General features: G+C 35.6%; 2 protein-coding genes across 2 annotated transcripts; both read left to right on the top strand.

Moving 5' to 3' along the window:
* The first annotated feature begins 223 nt into the window (after positions 1 to 223).
* On the top strand, positions 224 to 2,664 carry LOC21385072 (cysteine synthase). Its single transcript, XM_024170620.1, has 10 exons — positions 224 to 309; positions 414 to 523; positions 644 to 701; positions 902 to 1,165; positions 1,244 to 1,381; positions 1,505 to 1,556; positions 1,688 to 1,767; positions 1,864 to 1,923; positions 2,062 to 2,142; positions 2,273 to 2,664. The coding sequence occupies exons 1-10, from the start codon at positions 271 to 273 to the stop codon at positions 2,360 to 2,362; spliced, it is 972 nt and encodes a 323-aa protein (XP_024026388.1). The 5' UTR covers positions 224 to 270; the 3' UTR covers positions 2,363 to 2,664.
* Positions 2,665 to 6,003: 3,339 nt separating this feature from the next.
* Positions 6,004 to 23,369, top strand: LOC21385070 (protein MON2 homolog). Its single transcript, XM_024170619.1, has 44 exons — positions 6,004 to 6,278; positions 7,046 to 7,231; positions 7,721 to 7,810; positions 8,157 to 8,230; positions 8,530 to 8,685; positions 8,915 to 9,035; positions 9,235 to 9,290; positions 9,421 to 9,475; positions 9,869 to 9,925; positions 10,029 to 10,139; positions 10,417 to 10,497; positions 10,602 to 10,654; positions 11,962 to 12,031; positions 12,651 to 12,714; positions 13,028 to 13,176; positions 13,285 to 13,412; positions 13,501 to 13,558; positions 13,771 to 13,868; positions 14,025 to 14,112; positions 14,267 to 14,332; positions 14,403 to 14,462; positions 14,909 to 14,995; positions 15,435 to 15,621; positions 15,871 to 15,914; positions 16,002 to 16,133; positions 16,221 to 16,352; positions 16,497 to 16,549; positions 16,642 to 16,690; positions 16,787 to 16,845; positions 17,220 to 17,359; positions 17,470 to 17,630; positions 18,434 to 18,562; positions 18,644 to 18,729; positions 18,845 to 18,960; positions 19,059 to 19,171; positions 19,275 to 19,401; positions 19,674 to 19,795; positions 20,038 to 20,224; positions 20,317 to 20,542; positions 20,803 to 21,127; positions 21,411 to 21,550; positions 21,764 to 21,888; positions 22,014 to 22,215; positions 22,987 to 23,369. The coding sequence occupies exons 1-44, from the start codon at positions 6,174 to 6,176 to the stop codon at positions 23,078 to 23,080; spliced, it is 4,962 nt and encodes a 1,653-aa protein (XP_024026387.1). The 5' UTR covers positions 6,004 to 6,173; the 3' UTR covers positions 23,081 to 23,369.
* Positions 23,370 to 23,467: the final 98 nt, after the last annotated feature.

Here is a 23,467-nt window from a genome sequence, read left to right as displayed (position 1 = left end):
ACTCGAATTCATATTCGATTTTGAATTCGAGTTTTTCTTACCGAACGCAGTATTAGGCCCAAAATTTCACTCGAGTTGGGCTCGCTCGAATTTGATTGACGAAGCGAACAGTTTGTTTCCTATGCACTTATCTCGGAAGTTCATTAGTATCATCCCAGTTTGTTTCACTTGGCCGTTTCTGGACTTATCTGGTTGTTCGTTGACTTTTGTGGATACTTGATTTTGTTGTCACTTGCCTTTACCATTTTTGCAGCTTTCTGAAGAGACGGCATGGAGGGCAATAATGGAATAAAGAAAGATGTCACTGAGGCAAGTTAGAAGTTAACTTTATGAGGACTTACTATGACTAGAGAGAATAATTGCTTCAACTTTGTACAAGTTTTTGCTTATTGTCTGTTCTCTTCCTTCTGTAGTTGATTGGGAACACACCAACGGTATATCTGAACAATGTTGTAGATGGTTGTGTCACTCGGATTGCTGCCAAGCTAGAGATGATGGAACCTTGTTCTAGTGTCAAAGACAGGCACATAAATTTTCCTCCAATTTCTTTGGAATACTCGTTTGATTTTACTCAACATAAGGGCTTCTAGCAATTATGGGCCGTTTTAAAATACACATTTGGTCTGTTATTCTCAATTTGCAGGATAGCATATAGTATGATAAAGGATGCCGAGGATAAAGGTCCCATCACTCCGGGGAAGGTTAGTAATGAAAAAGCTCCTAATGAATCCCACAAAATCCTTAAAAATTGTTTTTAATCTTTCTGACCATATCATTGATATCATGTTTAATTGTGCAAGGGCAATTCTCACAACTCACATTTGAGATCAAGTTTGTGGACTGTTTGAACTAACATGTTTGCTTTAACTGCTTGGATGATCGGGTGGTTTGAGGTTAAAAGACTGTCCTGATTGAGCCTACAAGTGGCAATACCGGCATCGGGCTGGCATCCATAGCAGCACTCAAAGGTTACAAGCTTAAACTAGCCATACCCGCTTCAATGAGTGTTGAAAGGAGAATTGTGCTCCGAGCTTTCGGAGCTGAGGTGTACCTCACAGAACCTGCCAAGGCCTTCAAAGGGGGTCTTGAAAAGGCCTTGGAGCTTCTAAACAAGACACCAAATGGATATATGCTTCAGCAATTCGAAAACCCCGCCAATCCATTGGTACTATGCAATGAACTCAGTCCATGGTGTTGCCTAATCGTCGCAAGTTTGAATTGTTTGTCGTCATTGTTTTTGCAGATTCATTATGAAACCACTGGCCCGGAAATATGGAGAGACTCAGGAGGCAGAGTTGATGCCTTGGTTTCGGGGATAGGGACCGGGGGTACAGCAACTGGTGCAGGGAAATTCCTTAAGGAGCAAAATCCACAGATCAAGGTTCGACATTTTTTAGTATACATGTGCAAGAGAAATAGGAAAAAAAAAAAATAAAAAAGAAGGGAGCTCGAGAAAGAGAGAAGTTAATATGATAATGATCTGGTTTCTCATGTTTAAATGTAGGTGTATGGGGTAGAGCCAGTAGAAAGTGCAGTATTATCTGGGGGATTGCCTGGTAACTTATCTGTCAATATATCGAGTGATTTTGGTGGATTGAAATTTTTGGGTGGCTTCATTTCATGTTCATACTGAATATAATATGAGATATGTACTTGTTGTTGTTGTTTTTTAATTTTTTAAAAAAAGGGGAGCATCTGATCCAAGGAATTGGTGCTGGTATAATTCCTAGTATTCTAGATGTTAATCTGCTTGATGAAATTTTCCAAGTAAGTTCATATCAAAATATCTAGAGCTCAGTTGCAGAAAGATGCTAATTGAAATCGAGTCCTCTAATGACTGGCAATGTTTCTGTGGCTTTTAAGATATCAAGCGAGGAAGCTATTGAAATGGCTAAGCTGATTGCCTTGAAAGAAGGTCTGCTGGTATGACATCTAAAATTACGACGATTTGTCAAGTTGAATTAATGACTTGCATTTCTTCTATCTAGATTTCTTTTTCTTGCACGCGTTACAAATTTTCTAAGCTATGAATCTATGATTACGAAAACATGTCTTTTGCAGGTAGGGATTTCATCTGGTGCTGCAGCTGCTGCTGCCATTAAGCTGGCAAAGCGGCCAGAAAATGCTGGAAAACTCATTGTTGTAAGTCGAATTCATCGGAACTTTTTCTAATAAAAAACTCATGTCTCTTTGTCAATATGCATATATAAACTTTATTCAACTTTGTTGATTACACATCATTTATTTGTTTGTTGTGTATTAAATTGAGCAGGTTGTGTTCCCCAGTTCTGGAGAACGTTACCTTTCTACTTCACTCTTTGATTCCATTAGGCATGAGGCAGAAAACATGACTTTTGATTGAGTAATTCCCGATGGAGACGTGTGCCTACTAATTTTATGTCTTTTCTCATGAAATTGTACTTGCCGTTCGGCTATTCTATTAGAATTCCCCCTTCTTCCGAGTAATAAGTGGACAGATTGATGTCTACTAAGTTTAACCTATCTCAAATATGGAATGGATGGATTTCATTTCAAGGATTTATTCAACACTGTTCTACTATAGTTGCTTTTGGATATGCTAAAGGCATGTAATGTCATTATTTTGTTTTCGAAAGTATGTGGTCCTTTGTTTTATGCATTAGCAGGACGTGGATTCTCCCTCATTTGTCCCTTAATAATTTTGTTCTTCGTATTTGTAATCTTTCACTTTTATTGTGGTTTCAATCTTTGTATGTTCTTTTCAGTTTCATGTCATTTTTTATTCCTCATTCTAATTTCATTTGCTGTAGTTTTCATGTGCTGTAATCTTGTCGTTTTTTTTGTTAAGGTTACTCTCATTGTCGTTTTTATTTTGTAGGTCGCTTATTGTCACGTGGCTGTTGTTTACTTATCTGCTGTCGTTTTCTATGTGGAGTTCATTTCCTCATTCTTGTCGTTTCTTTCTCATTCTCGTTGGTTGTCGTTTTTGACGTGGATTCTTGTGCTTAGTGCCTAAGGCCTCATTCATTTCATTGTTTCGAGTTTTTAGTTTTATGTTTCTACAGTAAAAAATTCTCAAAAAATGTCATATTTAACTTTTTCTGTTAAGTAAAAAGCTCTCAGAAAATGTCACATCTCAACTCAAATTAAAAACTCGAATCCGAGAAGTGAACGAGGCCTAAGTCTATTGATTGTTAAACGTGCATATTTTTAAATTTTAATGTCCTTATTCTTTTTTGAGCGTCTTTTATTTGACGCCATTCTCAATTTTTAGTCTTTTTTAGTAATTTGTCGTTTTTTGTTTTGGGGACGTATCATTCGTTGTCGTTCTTATGTGTTATCTTTTCAGTCGTCTATTTCTTTCCCTTTCTCCGTTGTTTTTAAGTCTTTTGGTTCAAATTGATTGTCGTTCTTAAGTTTCTTCACTATCTTTAAAGTAGCATCTATTTTATTGGACCTTTTAATCTTTTCAGTCGTCTATTTCTTTCCCTTTCTCCGTTGTTTTTAAGTCTTCTGGTTCAAATTGATTGTCGTTCTTAAGTTTCTTCACTATCTTTAAAGTAGCATCTATTTTATTGGACCTTTTAAAAAAATAACCTTATACTAGACATTGTTTCGAATCACTAGCGTTCAATGTAAAAGTTTTGCATTGATAGCCTCCTCTTTCAATGAAAATTTTACCTTCTCCAAAATACCCCTTGTCATAAAGAAAATAAAATTACAATAATGAAAAAATAGAATTGATAAAAGAAAAAAACCCTCCCTCCACACTTTTTTTGTCCAAAATACCCCTTGTCATAAAGAAAATAAAATTACAATAATGAAAAAAGAGAATTGATAAAAGAAAAAAACCCTCCCTCCACACTTTTTTTGCCCCCCCCCGCCGTTCATCAAGTCTGGCGTCCTTCTCAGTCGCACTCCGGTGTAGTCTCCAATGATAGGGAGACAAATCCCAAGATTGTCAAACCATTAAAGCTTGAAGATTCAATCTCTAAAATTGATAAACTAGTCTCAAAATCTATTCTTTTTGCTTTAAATAGTTGTTAAAAGATTGGGTTTTCTTATTTATTGTTTTATTTGAAAAAATAATAAGATTCATGTCATTTTGATGTGTACTCGATCTGTAAAATTCAAAATTTCAAAGATAGTGAACAATAATGAGCAAACTGACACGATTGATTGTGGTCTGAAATTTTTTAACCAATCCAAACAGTTTGAACGGTATTGTTGGTTTGCTCATTATTTGAATTAATGGTGATTTTATTTATTTCTAATTTTTTTTGTCATTCTCCAATAGTAATATTTTTTATCATCTTTATAGGAGACATAGATTGTCGATTGTTGATTTTGAATTTAAATTTTGTTATCATAATTCAATAAATTTGAGTGTTCGAGACACCATTTATGAATTAGAATACTTATTTTCTCACTGGACTAGAGAAAATGTATGATTGATCTTTCCAATCTGCCTAGCGACTAGATTGCAGTACGTCCAGTTTTCTCGGTACGGAAGAAATCATTGGGATAGAAAGTTATGTTTTATTTTAGATTTTGCAAATGATAATTCCATGAATTTGTATGGATTTGTTGGCCGAGGTAATATTATCACATCGTTACTATTATAACACTACAATTTCTACATTATCTATAATTATAGATGCCAATTTCATTTTTAAAAAACTAACTTTCTCTATAAGACGGACTTGAACTATAATGTAGTTTTGCTAATAATAATTTCTTAAATTGAATTTTAAATTGGAGTTCCTAATCATAATTTCACAAGTTTAATTGACTGAGGTAATAGTGACACAATTACTATAGTCGTATTATGTCAAATAAAATGATGTTGTTACAGGACCGGTTTTCCCTCCGGTTTGTTCGATTGGAAAGGGAAGCTCCTATTTTCATGAAAATTGAATCCACTCAATAATCTTGAATTTAGATTTTATTACCAAAATTCAATAACTGTTAGTGTTTCAGGCACTATTTATAAAGTAGAAGACGATCTTCTCACCGAAAGAACGGTACAATCAGTCTTTCTAATCCGCCTAGCAGATCGGACTGCGGTACGCCTGGTTTTCTCAATTCGAAAGAAATCATTAGGATGCAAAATTCAATTTATTTTAGATTTTGCCAATGATAATTCCATGAATTTATTAACCGATATAATATTATCGCATCATTAATATCATAAACACTATAATTTCTATATTATCTATATTCATATTTACCGGTCTCATTTAAAAAATTCAACTTTCTCCATAAGATGAACTTGAACTATAATGTTGATTATATGATACTATTTTAGTGTTCGAGACATTATTTGTGAATTAGATAACCAATTTTCTCACTAGACTGAAGAACGGTATGATTGGTCCTTCGATCTGCCTAGCAGATCAGATAGTGGTATGCTCAGTTTGTCTTGACGTAGAAATTTAATTTTAATTTTAATTTTGCTAATTGCATTCTTTAATTTAGATTTTGCTACTATAATTCACTAAATTTAAGTGTTCAAGACACTATTTATAAATTAGAAAATCGATTTCTCACTAGACTGAAGAATAATACAATCGCCTTTTCAAACTATTATTTTTTAGAAACCGAGACAATATGAAAAATCAGAGCAATATGACCGATATATTCGTTCCTCAGTCATCCCGATTCGAACCCAAATTATGAATGCTATAAATTTAAATAATTTTTCTAAGCAATAACAACACAATTTATCACTATATATCATCCTTAAATTTTTATTAAATTAAAAATTTGAGAAATAAAGAAAATTGTTTTAGTAAGCACGAGAAGAACTGAAAATTTTAGACAAAAAATACTTTTTAATGACCAATAGTCGCTCAAGGGTTTAAATGTCGTTTGTCTATAAGGCCGAGTGACATTCTTGCCTAGTCCGTATCCTTAGTTTACCGAGGCCCAAGGCCCAAAATCAAAGTCTCACCAACGAGGCAGCTCTTGTGTCACCGGCACGTGCGAAAGGCAACACTTCTTCACAACGGATCCTTCGTCCTGCTCGCGCACAAGATCTACTGCCACTTCCACACCCGCGCTCTCTGATCGAGCGATTCGATCTCCATGGTTTCTTTCTATGAGTTTTGCTTCTGTTGATTCCATAGCCACTTTCTCCGAACTCTAAGGAAGACCTATATCCAAACCAGACATTTCATGAACGCTTGCCTCCGATGGCTTTCATGGCGGTCTTGGAATCAGATCTCCGTGCCCTCTGCGCCGAAGCTCGCCGGCGATACCCTGCCGTCAAGGACGGGGCTGAGCACGCTATATTGAAGGTCACTTCCATGTTTATATGTTATTGATTGAGTATATACACGCACAATTGTGTAGACATATCTTGATACTCGGTAATTAATGCAAATGTTGGTAGATGAGTGGATTAAGAGGTGTATTTGGAGTTTTAATTTGAAAGGAGAGAGTGTTGAATTTGGAGTTTTGATGCTTAGAAATAGGAGGAGGTGAACGGAAGTATGCGAGTGCGAATTGCGATTTCAGTTCTGGTATTGAAACTAAACGCATCGTTGAACTAAGTCTCATTATCGTACTAGTGTGTTATTTTTTGGGTTGATGTTTTGGATTTACAGGACACGAAGAAAGAGCGCAGAGCCTGATGGTTTGGAATTAGATTTTGCAATAGTTTTTTCCAGATAGTGGAAATCTTGTTATTATTATTATTATTATTATTTTTATTTCTTTTTGGAGGAGACTTCGATTTTCTCTTTCGGAGGCGGAGATGCTGAAGACCAAAAAAAAAAAAGAGTGAAAAATTTGAGATATTGTTTGATGCATAAGAGATTGCGCGCTTCTGTGCTGGAAAAGTGCCAATTTCATTTTCTTTCTCAAGAAGAACTCTGTCAAGCATCATTTTCTTTTGAACAGTTAGAACACAGCACTTATTAGTTATTATTATCTGGTTAGTTTAGGTGGTGCAATTTTATGCTCGTTCTTTTGAGGCTTGTGGATGGTTTCAGTTTTATTAACTTATGCTATTGAGTTTGTGTGGTAGCTTGGGATTCATGTGTTTCTCGATGATAATTTGCAGCTTCGTTCACTGTCAAGTCCCAGTGAGATTGCGCAAAATGAGGACATACTGCGAATCTTTTTGGCGGCTTGTGAGGTCAAAATTGTCAAGCTGAGCGTTATTGGACTCTCGTGTTTACAGAAGCTAATAGCTCATGATGCAGTTGCTCTATCTGCCTTAAAAGAGATACTATCAACACTAAAAGATGTAAGCTTTAGTTTGTGGTTGGCATGCATGATGATACTTGTTACTTTTAATTTGATTTACCATAGGCTTAAATTTTTATGACAAGAAATCTGCATTATGAAGCTTCATCACGTCGATGGAACGGTAATCATTACCACAGCTCAAAAGCTAGAGAGTTTATCTCAAACTTGACACGCATTACATAAGAGAGCATCCTTTTGCTTAGTCTCATCACTAGTAGTAAGGGAAGAACCTAGCTTAAGCTGAAGGTTGGGCATTTTTTAACTAGATCTTTGGGACTAATAAGTAATTAGAATTGAAATGAGTGAAGACTTATGTTCTAGTGGTTTATAAGAATAGAAAACATAACAAATTCTATCAGTTACCGTGAATAAAATGAATCTTGAGCCGATCACCTAGGAAGACAATGGTTCTCCTGGGTGAAGCGACAACTTTTTCATTGTGCTACTCCAGTTACCTAATATGCACATCTTCTTGTGCTTCCCGCAGCATGCTGAAATGGCAGATGAGATTGTTCAGCTCAAGACACTACAGACTGTGTTAACTATACTGCAGTCACGTTTACACCCTGAAGATGAGGTAATAATTTGGCACTTAATTTGTTTGCTGCTCTTTGAGATGTGGCTCTAGTCTGTGGTGTAACTATAGCTGGGTATGCCTTAAAAGTATAGTTGGAGTCCACTGGAACAAGGAAAAGAATGTCACAATCAAGAAGGCAGAAACCAAGCTTAATAAATATCGTGAAACATATCTGTGTACTCAATTTTTATCTATTTAACACATATTCAAGTTTGAATCCAGGATGTCAAACTTAAGGCAAAAGTTCACAAAAGTTAGAATTGCAAAATTTTTTTTATACATGTATATATTTTCAAACGATGAGTATTTAAGGAACTTTGTGCCTTAACATTTCTTTTGTTAATAGGATAATATGGCTCAAGCTCTTGACATCTGTCTTCGGCTTCTTGAAAACAATCGATCTTCTGACAGTGTGCGGAGGTAAGTCATGTTTTCCTAGTGTGTGGTCATTCTTCCCCAACTTAACTTGTCTTTGACAATGCTTCCATATTCACATATTCTTATATATGTAGATGTTTTTCATCAATGCTTCATTCTAGTCAGTTGAAGGTTCCAGCTAGTTGAGTTGTTAAAGTCCCTTCATGAGGGTGGGGAGGGTTACCTCCCATTGTGTAACCCATTATTAGAAAAAAAAGCTTCATTCTTAAGCTAATATGTAATTTAATAGATGCTACCTGTCTTTTTCTTATGGAAACTTATTTAATCTGTAAGTTTTCCAGTACTGCTGCAGCTACCTTCAGGCAAGCAGTAGCCCTGATTTTCGATCATGTAGTTCGTGCTGAGTCTCTTCCTTCTGGCAAATTTGGTTCTGGAGGTTACATCTCTCGAGCTAGTTCAGTTACTGGTGATGTTAGTCGCAGCATCAATCTTTCAGAGTATGTAATTTGCATGAACACCACTGCTTAGTTGTTTTTTCTGCATCTATTTATCGCTATATGATTTTGGTTTGAGGTATTAGTATGTACACATGCTAGATTTGAATTTCATATGCATTTGTATCCTCTTTGTTCATCTGATTAGAGAAGACCTGTGTACTAGGTGCACATCTTTGCTTATATCATCTAGTATCTTCCATGTCCATATAATGGCTTTACATATGAACAGGTCATTGGAGCATGAATCAGTTTCTAGAGGGTCAGAATTGGTGAGAGAAACCCTGACTAGAGCTGGAAAGCTTGGGCTTCGTCTGCTTGAAGACCTAACAGCTCTTGCTGCATCTGGTTCAGTATGTACTGTCTGTTTATGAATGTGATGTTAACTAGATGTTCTGAACGTGATTTGTAATCTCTTGGTTCTTTCTAAATTCTTCCACTTTTTTCACTGTTGCATTTACGATATAAAAGCTGCAGTTATCAGTCACTGTTACATTATATGAACCCTTTTTTTTTTAACAGAAAACTGATACTTTCACCTTTCTCTTATAGGCAATTTGGCTACGAGTCAATTCTCTTCCACGCTCCTTTGTACTTGATATACTTGAGTAAGAAGTTATTATCCCTGTATATACATTAGTGAAACCATCGATTTAGTTAAGAAATTTCTGTTGCTCATCTGTAGTCAACTGGTCTTTATGGTTTTGCTTTAATTCTCAGTTCATACTTATCTTGCAGGTTTATCTTATCCAGTTATGTTGCTGTTTTCATAACTCTTCTTCCCTATAAGCAGGTGATCAAAACATATTGCATATAAGTTTATTTTATTTGGTGTTCGTACCTTCTTTGTTGCCTTGGTAGCTTCCTCATCATTTGAGATATTACATTGACATCAGTAATTGATTTTGTTGGGAAATTCTCTTTTCTGATCCATATTGAATGTGCTACGGTGCTATTTCTTAGTGGTGGTGTTCAACGTTAGGTTCATTGAGCTGGCAGAATGTTTTGTAGGCATATTTATAGTTTTCCTTCTTTTTCGTCCTTCATTATTATACTTTTGCCTCTCTCTCTCTCTCTCTCTCTCTCTTCTGTTGTAAAATTATGCTTCTTTAAAAAAACAAAGTGCTTTGAGCTAGCTTGTGAAATCCTAACGCTAACAGTGAAAAGATTACACTAAATTCAACAGGTTCTGCGTCACCAGATATGTTCGCTTTTAATGACTTCCCTCCGTACTGATGCTGAGGTAATTTTATTCTGAAATGTGTATTTGCAATGAATCATTGGGCCCATGGGAGGCCCTTTTTTAAGGTCACGTTTCATACTACATTTCTTTTTCCTTTCCCAAGTTCAATCAGCCGGAGGGAGAAGCAGGAGAGCCTTCTTTTCGCCGCTTGGTTTTGCGGTCAGTTGCTCATATTATCAGGCTTTACAGTTCATCCCTTATCACTGAATGTGAGGTGTGTTTTAGATATGATTATTTTAACGCAGCCCTTTTTTATAATTTCTGCTCCCATATAATATAAGCTCTTCGTCTACTCTCTTACGAGGTTATGACAAAAAGCAGTGAGAGTAATAATTGAACCAATCATTTAATGAGAAAAATACTTTTATGCATTTAATTTCCACTAAAAATGTTTATTCAATTCATCCTTATGATATGGGGGGTCGACCTCCAAATATGCCAAAACAATTTGTGTTCTTGGATATTTTATATATATTTTTTTCCCAGTGCAGGTTTTCCTCAGTATGCTGTTGAAGGTTACTTTTCTTGATCTTCCATTATGGCATCGCATTCTTGTTCTTGAAGTCCTGCGGGTAACGTTGGAAGTGCATCATACTCTTTACTTATGTACTATATGTAAAACATTGAGTGCCATTGTAAGCCCCTTTTGATAAGCAGAGAGGGTGGAATTTGACAGGGTTTTTGTTTGGAGCCGAGGACTTTGCGAATTCTCTTCCAGAACTTTGATATGTAAGCTCACTGATATTGGTTGGCGTTTTCTATTTTCTATTTTGTATTTTTATTTTGCGGTCAGTTGCTCATATTATCAGGCTTTACAGTTCATCCCTTATCACTGAATGTGAGGTGTGTTTTAGATATGATTATTTTAACGCAGCCCTTTTTTATAATTTCTGCTCCCATATAATATAAGCTCTTCGTCTACTCTCTTACGAGGTTATGACAAAAAGCAGTGAGAGTAATAATTGAACCAATCATTTAATGAGAAAAATACTTTTATGCATTTAATTTCCACTAAAAATGTTTATTCAATTCATCCTTATGATATGGGGGGTCGACCTCCAAATATGCCAAAACAATTTGTGTTCTTGGATATTTTATATATATTTTTTTCCCAGTGCAGGTTTTCCTCAGTATGCTGTTGAAGGTTACTTTTCTTGATCTTCCATTATGGCATCGCATTCTTGTTCTTGAAGTCCTGCGGGTAACGTTGGAAGTGCATCATACTCTTTACTTATGTACTATATGTAAAACATTGAGTGCCATTGTAAGCCCCTTTTGATAAGCAGAGAGGGTGGAATTTGACAGGGTTTTTGTTTGGAGCCGAGGACTTTGCGAATTCTCTTCCAGAACTTTGATATGTAAGCTCACTGATATTGGTTGGCGTTTTCTATTTTCTATTTTGTATTTTTATTTATTATTATTATTATTATTATTATTATTATTATTATATTTTTACTTTTGCTGAATGGCTTAGCAGTCTATGATCATTTTTCCTTTTATCCATTTGGGAAATGTACATCTACAAGCATGTTACTTCCAATACTTCAAAATGAATCTGGAAAAATTTGCGTATCGAGAAATATCTGTATTGTTGAGTTTATCATTGGTGAACTGTTTCCACTTTCTGCTAATGGTTGGCGAGTGTCATCCATGGATGGGTTTGTGGATTTGCATGTTTTTAATATCTTTTATTTTCACTCTATTTTGGGGAACTTTTACTTTCACTCTTCATTTAAGAGGTCCATGACTTTTCTGGTTTCTTAATCAAATTAAATTGTGATGAGGGATCAAGTTCCAGTTATACCTTGGAGGTTCAAATAATAGCATTCATTGTGTGGTTGATATTAGGATTCTAATCATTGTCAGGTTTACTTTGTTTTTCCCCCTTGGTTAAACAAAATGTTTGAATTCTACACGAGAGATGGTTATTCAACTGTGGTTCATGGAGTTATCCTTTTATTTTCCTCATTAAAAGAAGTCAGGTTTTATAAGAACTATAATGATGCATAATTTACCGGTTTTTGTCTGCTTCGTAGGCATCTGAAGAATACCAATGTTGTTGAGGGCATTGTTAAAGCTCTTGCTAGAGTTGTTTCAAGTGTGCAGGTGAGATTTGTTAACGTGTATGTATGTCTGGTTGTGTTTAAATTCAATGTGAAACGATGATCTTAATCACATAATAAAATTTACATAAAAGGAGTGGCATGCTGTTTGTTTTCTCTTTTAATGGACCCCTTGTCCGTTTGGAAGCTTCATTTGTAAAAACTCGTTTCTTATCAAAAAAGGAAAAAGAAAAAAAAAAGAGAGCTTTAAAGCCACACAAAATCATGGAGTAGAATCCACTAAGAAATCAACATTAAGTTCTAGCCCAATGAAAATATTTTTCTGGGATATTTTAAAAATATTGCCAAAACTGTTGCTAAAAGAGTAATTCTGAAAAAAATCCCGAAGTGGACCCTTGGGTCGGGCGACTTATTTCTATTGCAGCTTAAAACTGCCTATCTTACCTCTTCAATTTCAAACGCTCTCCAACCAATTGTTGTATCCTTCAATATGGCAATCCATTCTATCCCTTCAATCGTTATCCTCCTTGTACAATTTCTCACGAGTAATTAGTGTGTATAATTTATTCAGATAGTAAATGTGTAGATTCTATTTTTTCTCATTATTTCCTATGAGAAATTGGTAATTTTTTTTTTTTCTAAAAGAAATTTTAACACTGCAGGTTCAAGAGACTAGTGAGGAGAGTCTGACAGCTGTTGCAGGGATGTTTAGCAGCAAAGCCAAAGGTAATCCTTCTTTGGCTGATGCAGAATATATCAGATGTATTATGTTTTCCTCTCAAGATAAGTGGTTCCTTAAAAAGGGTTTTATGTTTTTCTTGAAATCCCGATCCTCCGGATTTGAAGATAATGGTTATGAGAACTTAATATCTTTTTCAATATTTTATCGATCTAATGTGGATGGAACTTATTCTCCTACTTGCGGATGTTAGAGCTTTTCTTCATGGAATATTTTGGGATGTGCTCCTACGTTTCATATTGCCTCTTTAGAATCATGTGCAAGGAATTATCATTAAGATGTTTACATGCCTCTCTGCAGGAATCGAATGGAGCCTTGATAATGACGCATCCAATACTGCTGTCTTAGTTGCTAGTGAAGCTCATGCTATAACTCTGGCTGTTGAGGGTTTGTTGGGCGTTGTCTTTACAGTTGCTGCATTGACAGATGAAGCAGTGGATGTTGGTGAGGTAGTTTTTTATTTATTATTTTTATTTTAATCTCGTCATATATTTTTCTTCTATAGTAATAGGGTAGCAGTTCATCTGAGCGCTGATTGAATCTGTCTTATGTACCAGCTTGAATCTCCTAGGTGTGATTATGATCTGCCTAATAATTGCTCTGGGAAAACTGCACTGCTTTGCCTTGCCATGGTTGATTCATTATGGTTGACCATTCTAGATGCACTATCCCTTATTTTGTCAAGGTTGGATGAATTCTATACTAATGCATATAATATTTTACCAGTAGCCCAGTAGTGGTTGGTCTTTGATATCTTCTAGTCACTCTCATAGGTCACAAGGAGAAGCTATTGTGTTGGAAATACTAAAGGGATATCAGGCATTCACACAGGTAATCATCATTCTGACATGTTGACTCAGCATAGGTCAGCCACAATTTCAGCGACACTCTATCTCATTTTACCTCACAAAAGTAAAGAGTCTTTCATGTCATGGATTCTGGCCTATTTATTATTGGCATCTGGCAATGAAGCATTCTCTTTTCTTTCTTAAATTACTTCATCATTCTATTTCTAACCTGTAATTCAAATGATGATTCCACAGGCATGTGGTGTTCTTCATGCTGTAGAACCTCTTAACTCTTTTTTAGCATCCCTTTGCAAGTTTACAATAAATTTTCCCATTGAAGCAGAGAAGAAGAGGTACAGAGTATATCCTTGAACTTCTCGGGCTTGTATCTTGCTATCTTCGTTGTTGAGAGTTGTCTGTGCAAGTTTGTCCTTTTCTTTTGTTCTTCCCTAAATTTAGTATTTTTCGCGACCTGACATCACTGGAGTTGGTTTAAATTGAGATTTCAGCAGTGCCTTACAGTCTCCTGGATCTAAACGTTCTGAATCCTCAGTTGATCAATGGGACAGCGTTGTCCTGACCCCCAAAAATGTGCAGGTATTTCGTTTTGCTTTATTATCGCTGTACATTCTATTCTACGTTTAACTGGAATCTTCCTTTTTCTGCTTCAGTATCATCACGGAATTCTTTTGTTATTAGTATCTGGTCGTTTGACTATCTGTATTTCCAACTCTTTGTTTTTGCTCCTCAGGCTTTAAGAACTCTCTTCAACATTGCTCATCGCTTGCATAATGTGTTGGGCCCATCGTGGGTTTTGGTATGTCGTTTGACTCTGTATTTGTTCCTCAAGTGCTGTTCATGTCAACTCATTCAGTGAATAACGGCAGGTCTTGGAAACCCTAGCAGCTCTAGACCGAGCAATCCATTCACCACATGCCACCACACAGGTAATGTTTGTTATAACATGAGTTGTAGCTATACGAGTAATAATATTATCAGGGAAATCATATTACTAGGGAAGAGGTTCAGCAGTGTTAGGGCCAGTTTGTTATCTTTTGTAGGCCTCAAAAGTCTTTTGCACATAACATGATGCAAGTAGTGTGCTTGGTAAGGTTATTTGGAAAAGTTATGATTTTTAACTTTTACTTTTTGCTTATACTTCTCATTTTATTTTAAGGTAGAACTTCTTTCACAATTACAACAATCCCAGAAATTATATCAAAACTTGAACTCTAGAAATTACCAAAAAAAGGAAAAGAAGAAAAAAGAAGAAAAAAATAAGGGTGGGAAAATTTGACTTTTGATTAGTAATTGGTCACTAAAAATATTATTGTTTCTGGGATTTTCATAACATTTTCCTACGATTGTAATTTTATTAGTTTTATCTTCACAGGAGGTCTCACCAGGTGCCAAAAAGCTTATGAGGGAATCATCCGGTCAATACAGTGATTTTAGTATTCTTTCTTCGTTGAATTCTCAGGTAACCCATGCAGCTACCTGTCTGTCAAGCTGAATACAATAAAACTGTTAATATCTCTCAAGATCCTCTAGAAATATATATTTTTTCCTTATTGGATGTGCCCATGTTCTTTCCTTCTGGAAAGAAGGAAAAATACAACGCATTTTCTCATAAAAATACCTTATCAGGAACTTTTTAAAACAGTAAACTAAAACTATGTGCCCTTCTCTAGTTCTTGTTTCTTCCGTGGAAAAAAAAAAAAATCCTATGAGCCATTCCCCATCTCTTGCGTTCATTTAAACAAGAAAATCGATTGGCACTTGGTAAAAACGTGGGCCATTTGTCATTTTGTTCCTTTAGCCCTAGAAATTTATATGCATGTGTGCACTTGCATACATGAATAGTATCTAGTAATATGATAACCTACATGTTCTGACCTATGCTTTTCTCTGTTTGGAAGCTGTTTGAAAGCTCAGCACTGATGCATATATCTGCTGTGAAGTCCCTTCTTTCTGCATTACGTCAGCTGTCTGAGCAATGTGTATCTGCAACTTCAATTGTTTCTGGACCAACATCGAGTCAAAAACTTGGAAGCATCACTTTTTCAGTGGAAAGAATGATATCAATCCTTGTTAATAATCTTCATAGTATGTAATGTTTGTCAGTTATGGTTCCTTTTTCTTTTCCTTTTTTTTTTTTGTGAATTGTTGTGTGTGTGTGCGTGTGTGCATGATCATTGATTGTGTTAAGTATTAGTTGTACGTGGATTATAGATTCCCTATAGTCACTTAAAAGATGGTACTACCATGAAGCCTATGCAGGTTATATTGATGCATAATTCGTCATGTTTCTTTTTTATGATTGGTCCAATTATCGATTTGTTTACCGTGCAACAGGAGTGGAGCCACTATGGGATCTAGTTGTAGGCCACTTTCTCGAGGTATCTCCTTGTAATTTTTCTTATACCTTTACTTTCTAGCTCCGTATACATTCTTCTTGAGTCTTGACATCCTAAAATGGTTTACAGCTTGCGGACAAACCTAACCAGCATTTACGAAATATGGCACTTGATGCATTAGATAAATCCATATGTGCTGTTTTAGGGTCAGATCACTTGCAGGAATCTTTATCAACTAGACCCAAAGGGACATCACAGACAGTGAGAACTCTTTCCTTTGTAATATTTGTTGCTTCAATAAGAATTAATTAACAAGAGTTATCATTGACACACGTTCTCCCTCTCTAGATGGAAACTATGCTTACAGAAATAACGTCACTTGAATGTGCTGCCATATCTCCGCTGAGGGTTCTTTATTTCTCTAGTCAGAGTGTGGAAGTGCGTGCTGGATCTTTAAAGATTCTTCTGCATGTTTTAGAGGTAACGTGTAAATTACTGAACACTATTTCAGTTAATTTGTTTTTTTTTTTGTTTTTTGTTTTTGTTTTTTGTTTTTTGTTTTTTTCTTTTTTTAAGCCTATGTTTGTAATATTTCTTACCAAAAAGAAGCTACATATGTTTTAGAGGCATGGAGAGAAGTTACAGTACAGTTGGTCAAACATTCTTGAAATGTTAAGGTTTGCCTTTATCTTTGTTTCATGCTTCCTTCCCCCTCGCCCTCCCTTTGAATTTAGCTCATTGATCCGCTCCACTTTTATTCCTTTCTAAGGTCTGTAGCAGATGCTTCAGAGAAGGAACTTGTCACTTTAGGTTTCCAGGTAAGAAAGAGCTGTTAGACTTCTGCTTATGATTTTTTTTTTTTTTTTTTTTCAATTCCTATTCCATTCAGTGGTTAAGTTTAGTCTTTCTTGTAGAGCCTACGTGTGATCATGAATGATGGGCTTTCCAATATACCTGCAGACTGTCTACAAGTGTAAGCTCGCAAACTTGGCTTCTCTCTCTCCCTTTTTTTTTTTTTCCCCTCTACACATACACTGTATTGAAGTCGTGGGAGTTCCATGGTACCTGCAATTTATTATTCTGCATGGAGTACTTATTCAATGTTGGAAATTGTTTTTAGCCTTATGATCCAATGTTCAGTGACGTGAATATTTCTTTTAAAGCTTGGTTGATGCTTTTGCACATATGTGTAGTTATACATGCTGACAATGACATATATTTTATGTGTATTTACCTACTAGAGTACTGAAGAAATTGTTGAATAATCTCATTAGTGCTATATGGGCAGCTATGGTTGCCACTTTAAATAATGTGAGGTAATCCAGAGTTTAAATCTGAATATTACAGATGTGTTGATGTGACTGGAGCTTACAGCGCTCAGAAGACAGAGCTTAACATAAGCCTGACGGCAATAGGCCTTTTGTGGACTACAACTGACTTTATTGCAAAGGGGATTATTCATGGATCTGCAGAGGAAAAGGAAACAGGTTAGTTTACCATTGTAGATCTATTAGCCCATTAATAGTTCTTCTCTCTCTAAACTAGTGATCAAAGAATTTAATCTGCTTTTTTTTATTATCTTATTTTTATATTGTAGACGGGCATTCCATTCCAAAGCAAATAGATGGTCAAAAGCCAGAAGAACAAACACCCAGTGTTGTGGACCAAGCTTCCTCGATAGATACAGTTCATTGTGACAAGTTGCTTTTCGCTGTTTTCTCGTTACTTCAAAACCTTGGAGCTGATGAAAGGCCAGAGGTGGGATGTGATATGTCTTGTAGTAGATACGTTCAATTGGCGGCATCCAAATGCCTTTTCTCATTGATTCTCTCGAGCAAATCAATGGTTTTACATTAATTGATGACTGGATTTTGAATGTCTACATCTGTAGTCCATGATATCGTCTCCTGGTGCCTTTTCTTGTTTTGCTTTCAACTTTAAAAAGTGCTGATTTGTAACTTAAAAGGTATAACTAATGATACACCATGATTTTTTAAATTTATAAATCCCATATGGTCTAATAGCTGTTCAGGAAAGTTAACACGACTTGTGCAAAGTTATACATGAGATGTTTCATAATTTGAGCACTTAAGCATTTCTTGACATTCAACTCAAAATGTGTTTATTGGCCTGGTTTTCAAATGATGTTTCAAGCAAATAACAAGAATAATAATAATTACAGTAATAACAACAATGATAACAAAACAACAGAAATGGCGATAACAATAATAAGAACAACACATCATAATGAATTTTCTTCGACATTCAACTCAAAATGTGTTTATTGGCCTGGTTTTCAAATGATGTTTCAAGCAAATAACAAGAATAATAATACTTACAGTAATAACAACAATGATAACAAAACAACAGAAATGGCGATAACAATAATAAGAACAACACATCATAATGAATTTTCTTTGGAGTGTATTTTTTATATTCTCTCTTTGGTAGGAGATAAAGAAACTCTGTTAGCTAATGATGTCATCTTATATAGCCTTTGTATGGTTTTAGTGAATCACTGAATTTGTTAGCAATTCTGAAGAAACTAATTGGTTACTCAGGTTAGGAATTCAGCAGTGAGAACGCTTTTTCAGACTCTTGGTAGTCATGGACAGAAACTTTCTGAAAGTATGTGGGAGGATTGCCTTCGGACATATGTTTTCCCTACTTTGGACCGCGCTTCTCACATGGTTAGTTAGAAGTTGTTGTGAAATATCAATCCAGATCTGTTTCTTTTATCTACTACGGTGATCTTAATGTTTTCAATTTAGGCCGCAGCCTCATCAAAAGATGAATGGCAAGGGAAAGAACTTGGAACTCGTGGAGGGAAAGCAGTCCACATGCTCATTCATCATAGGTAATGGTTGAGGTCACTGGTCCTTATTTCTCTCTTCTCTCCTTTTGGGATCCAATAAAGTTTCTTTTCTTTTCTTCTCTTATTATCCAATACCTCATGTAAAATGCATTTTCAGTCGTAACACAGCTCAAAAACAGTGGGATGAAACACTTGTACTTATACTTGGTGGAATAGCTCGTATTCTACGCTCTTTCTTTCCTTTCCTCAGAAGCTTAAGCAGTTTCAAATCAGGTAGGCCAATTTATTGGCTTTTGATGCAACTGCTTTCTCATGTTCTTCACTTTTCAATTAGCTGTTTCAACAATAACACATGGTATTAATTTATTCAGGGTGGGAATCTTTGCTTCTATTTGTGGAAAATAGCATTCTAAAAGGTAGTAAAGAGGTTGCTCTTGCGGCAATAAACTGTTTGCAAATAACTGTCGTTTCTCATGCTTCCAAGGTAATTTTCGAATTTTGTGGAACAGATTAAGAGTAATCCTCGATGTTTAATTTGAAGCTTAAATGTCTATGAAAGAAATCACTGAAGTTATTTTGTCAATCAGGGAAACTTACCACTGGCATGCCTTACATCAGTACTTAACGTTTACAAGCATGCTCTTCAGAAGTCAACAAACTATGGTGGCAATGCAGCTAGCAACAAGGTGAAGCAGGAGATTTTACACGGTCTTGGTAATGTATTAATTAGGCAGGAGCGCCTCACCACATTTTGTGTATGTTTATTTATGATGAACAAAGACATGTCTGAAATGAAATCCCTAGTAAAACCTTGTTTTAATACCTATAATTAGTGTTATATCCTTCAATCTATGATATGATTAAGCAAGAAATTGCAACTTTTTTTTTTGGATCAATAAGACTTGTGGTTGATGCAGTAACATATCTTTCCATCAGAAAAATATTCTGTTCATGCTTAAGTTTTGTTAACCTTTTCAAATTTACAGGGGAACTATATGTTCAAGCTCGAAGGATGTTTGACGATCATTTATATACGCAATTGCTTGGGGTCATAGATCTGGCTGTCAAGCAAACCGTTATAAACAATGATAACTTCGAAACCGAGTTTGTAAGTGAACTTTTGCCCTCAACCCCTTTGCATTGCCCCTTTTTCTGTAGTCCTCCAGTTATATGGCAGCGAGACCGACTACTGCTTGATCAATTCAATGTTATTTCTTAAACTGGAGAAACTTGTATAACCAAAATCGAAAAGGAACAGGGATAACTACAGTAACACTTTTGATTTGTCTGTTGTTAGTCATGACTCATGACTTTCAATTCCAATGAAATTTATATTTGCTTTTTTACCAGGGGCATATGCCACCTGTATTACGTACGGTACTGGAGATAATGCCTCTGCTAGTTCCAACTGAGCATCTGTCTTCAATGTGGCTAATTCTTTTTCGGGATATTCTGCAATATCTACCAAAATTGGACTCCTCCTTACTAGAGGAGGGAGATGAGGCAGGGCCAACCAGCACTGTCGACCAAAATCCAGGTATGTTAATAGGTATTAGCTTAGTTGCAATCTATTTTTGTCTGTGGTTCATAAAAGTAACAAAATCAGAAATGAAGAAATAGTTTCTGCAGATGCTAACTTGGGGCCCTATGAAAGATCTAATGGGACTTCTTCCATACCCCTGAAAAAGAAAGAGGCTAAATCTCCAAGTTCACGATCAAGTACAGTTGCTACAGCAGCCCTCCCCAGTTATTTGTTTGCCGAAAAGCTTGTTCCTGTGCTGGTTGATCTTTTTTTGAAGGCACCATCAATTGGGAAGTATATCATATATCCTGAAATTATTCAAAGTCTAGGAAGGTAAAGATTACTAGACTGCCTGATGCTAAATCTGTTCTACTGAAACTGCCAATTTTCAAAAGCTTGTAGTCTAGGCAGATAATCCATTGTGTTATTTGTTTCTTGACCTACAAATTCAGATGGAAAATATTTCAATATGAATCCATCATAATATGCATTGGTGGCATGCCATTTTCAAATTAATAGGACCAAAGCTCGACATACTTGAAAGTTTGGAGCCACATCCTTATCATTGTACTAGGTTTCTTATTATTTCTCAGGTCTATGACTACTAGAAGAGATTATCCTGATGGTGCACTTTGGAGATTAGCTGTTGAAGGCTTCAATCGTATTCTTGTCGACGATGTCTGCAGATTGGCTGTGGATGGTGGATTTGATTCTAATACTACTAAGACTGCAAGATCACGTATATGGAAGGAAGTTGCCGACTTGTATGAGATATTCCTTGTAGGTTACTGTGGGCGACCTCTTCCTTCTGATTCTCTCTCTACTGTTGTAGGAAAGGCTGATGAGTCCCTTGAGATGACCACTTTGGACATCCTTGGTGACAAGATTCTCAAGTCGCCAGTTGATGCACCTTATGATGTAATGTTCTTCCTGATCAACCCATGTATAGTACAAAAATATGTTTATAAGGCTCTTGAAAACATTTAATGTTGCATGCTAATATTCCAAGTAAGTTTTGCTAATTACAAGGCCTTAAACAAGGTTGAGATGAATGAATGATCTCGGATAATCCTTTCTTTTTCTTTCCGTGGTGTGTTACAGCACTTTCATTCAAATTATCTCAGTTCTATCTCGCTTCACTAGTTCCATTTCCCAAAATTCCAATGAACGTCTTTTAATTATTCGTCATTGATATTCACAGATTTTGCAAATACTAGTTTCCACCTTGGACCGTTGTGCATCACGTACCTGTTCTTTACCTGTTGAGACAGTGGAACTTATGCCTTTACACTGTAGCAGATTCTCCTTGAGATGCTTGCAGAAGTTATTTTCTCTGAGCAGGTAACATATCACATAGGCATCCTGAGCTTACTTATTTTCAATATCCCGATAGTTGTAAATCGTATTTTCTCTCTTGTAAGAATCTTTTTCGTCTCTATTCTCCATCTGTTAATTGGTGCCTAGTATTTTCGTGTTTCATTTCACTCTTCTACTTTTTTATGGCTCTTATTTTTTTTGGGTTGGATAAAAGTTAAATAATACTTGCATGTACAGTTACGAGGAGAAAACTGACAATTGGAGTTTGGAAAGATCTGAAGTCAGCAAAATCTCGATTATGGTCCTCATGACCAGATGTGAATACATTTTGAAGAGATTCCTAATTGATGAGAATGACCTAGGTGTGTATTATTTTCAACTAAATAAAGATTATCATGACTAACAAAATAAATAAATAAGTAAAGCTCTTCATGACAGTGAACAAACTTTTACGTGCTTTCTGAGTTCCATCTGCCTTTGCCTGCAGGTGAGCGGCCACTACCAACAGCAAGGCTAGAGGAAATTATGTACGTCCTACAGGCACTAGCCAGTATGATAATTCATTCAGACACCGTTTCTGTTCTTCCCTTGCATCCACATTTGAAAACTGGCCTGGCTGAGGAAAAGAACAATAGGCGTCCACACCTGCTTGTTCTGTTTTCATCCTTTTGCGAGCTCGTTGTTTCAAGGTAAGTGATAAGTTTTCTAGCAAAATGGTTAGTCCTTACTTTGGATTAAGGGAAAATATAATTTTTTTTTTTGAAAAATATATACGTTATACCTTGTACTTTAATATGTTTTTAATTTCGGGAAAATGTCATAATGTTTCTTGGTGTTCTTAAAAAAAATAATATTAAAAAAAATAATAAAAAAATAAAATAAAAAACCAAGTACCATGACTTTCCTTTTTTGAGACATTAAGGGCGCGTTTGAAACTCGTTCCACAATGATTTTTTTTTGTATGAAAATGAAAACGAAAACGTTTTCAATCTCAGACAGAAATCATTTTTAAAAATGCGTTTGGTAGTTTTATCAAGAGATTGTTTTCAGTGTAAAAAAACTCGTTAATGTCTCTCTTTCTCTCTCTCTACTCGAGAGAGGAGAAAACGAAAACAAAAAATAAAAAACGACTAAAAATCGTTTTTCATTTCTCTCTCATTTTACACTAAACAAAAAAATCGTTTTCATTTCTGTTTTTTATCTTTATTACGCCAAACGCCGTTTTGAAAACGTTTTCATTTTTTCGTTCTCGAAAAACGTGAAAAACAAAAATGGTATCAATTCCAAACATGGCCTAAATTTGTCCTTTTTTGAATCTTTTTAGTAATATTTTGGTATGTTTGGTTGTGATGAGAGATAGAGGCGAAATAATCAAGTTGGCAAATAACATTATGAACCATGATGGGAGTATCAGTCGTTGTTTATTGATGATCTCAATTATGACCTATTTTGATGAACAGAGAAGCAAGAGTAAGAGAATCCGTACAAGTGCTGCTTAAACTCGTTACCAAAGAATTAGCTCTCGAAACTTCATTAACCAGTCAACCTATTTGAGATTTACTTCACACTTTTCGATGGCAGCCGACCTTAAATTGTTCCCATGGATGTTTTATTGTAGAAGAGTGCTGGTGGAATTTTCCTCATCCTCCAGTTTACAAGGACGGCATATAGTTTGTACATTTTATAGGAATACCCGTCAGTTTTGTTGTATTTTATACAGACACCTCAGGTTAATAATCTTTTGTTGCGTCATTTGAATTTTTTTTTTTTGGGGTGCAAATCTTGTATCTTATTCTATTGATTTAAAATACATTATCTATTGTTAATGCATGTCACATTTCTTTCCCGATTTCGCAATTCTGGTTCTTTTCTCATCTTATATATTCATAGCAGTATTGAAAATTTTGGACACAAAACAGAGATGAGAGGACTGCTGAGAAA

This window comes from Morus notabilis, unplaced genomic scaffold (assembly GCF_000414095.1).
Source record: "Morus notabilis unplaced genomic scaffold, ASM41409v2 Scaffold1278, whole genome shotgun sequence".
NCBI lineage: Eukaryota > Viridiplantae > Streptophyta > Magnoliopsida > Rosales > Moraceae > Morus > Morus notabilis.
Note: the sequence above shows the minus strand (reverse complement) of the source record. Positions and strands in the feature narration are given on the sequence as shown.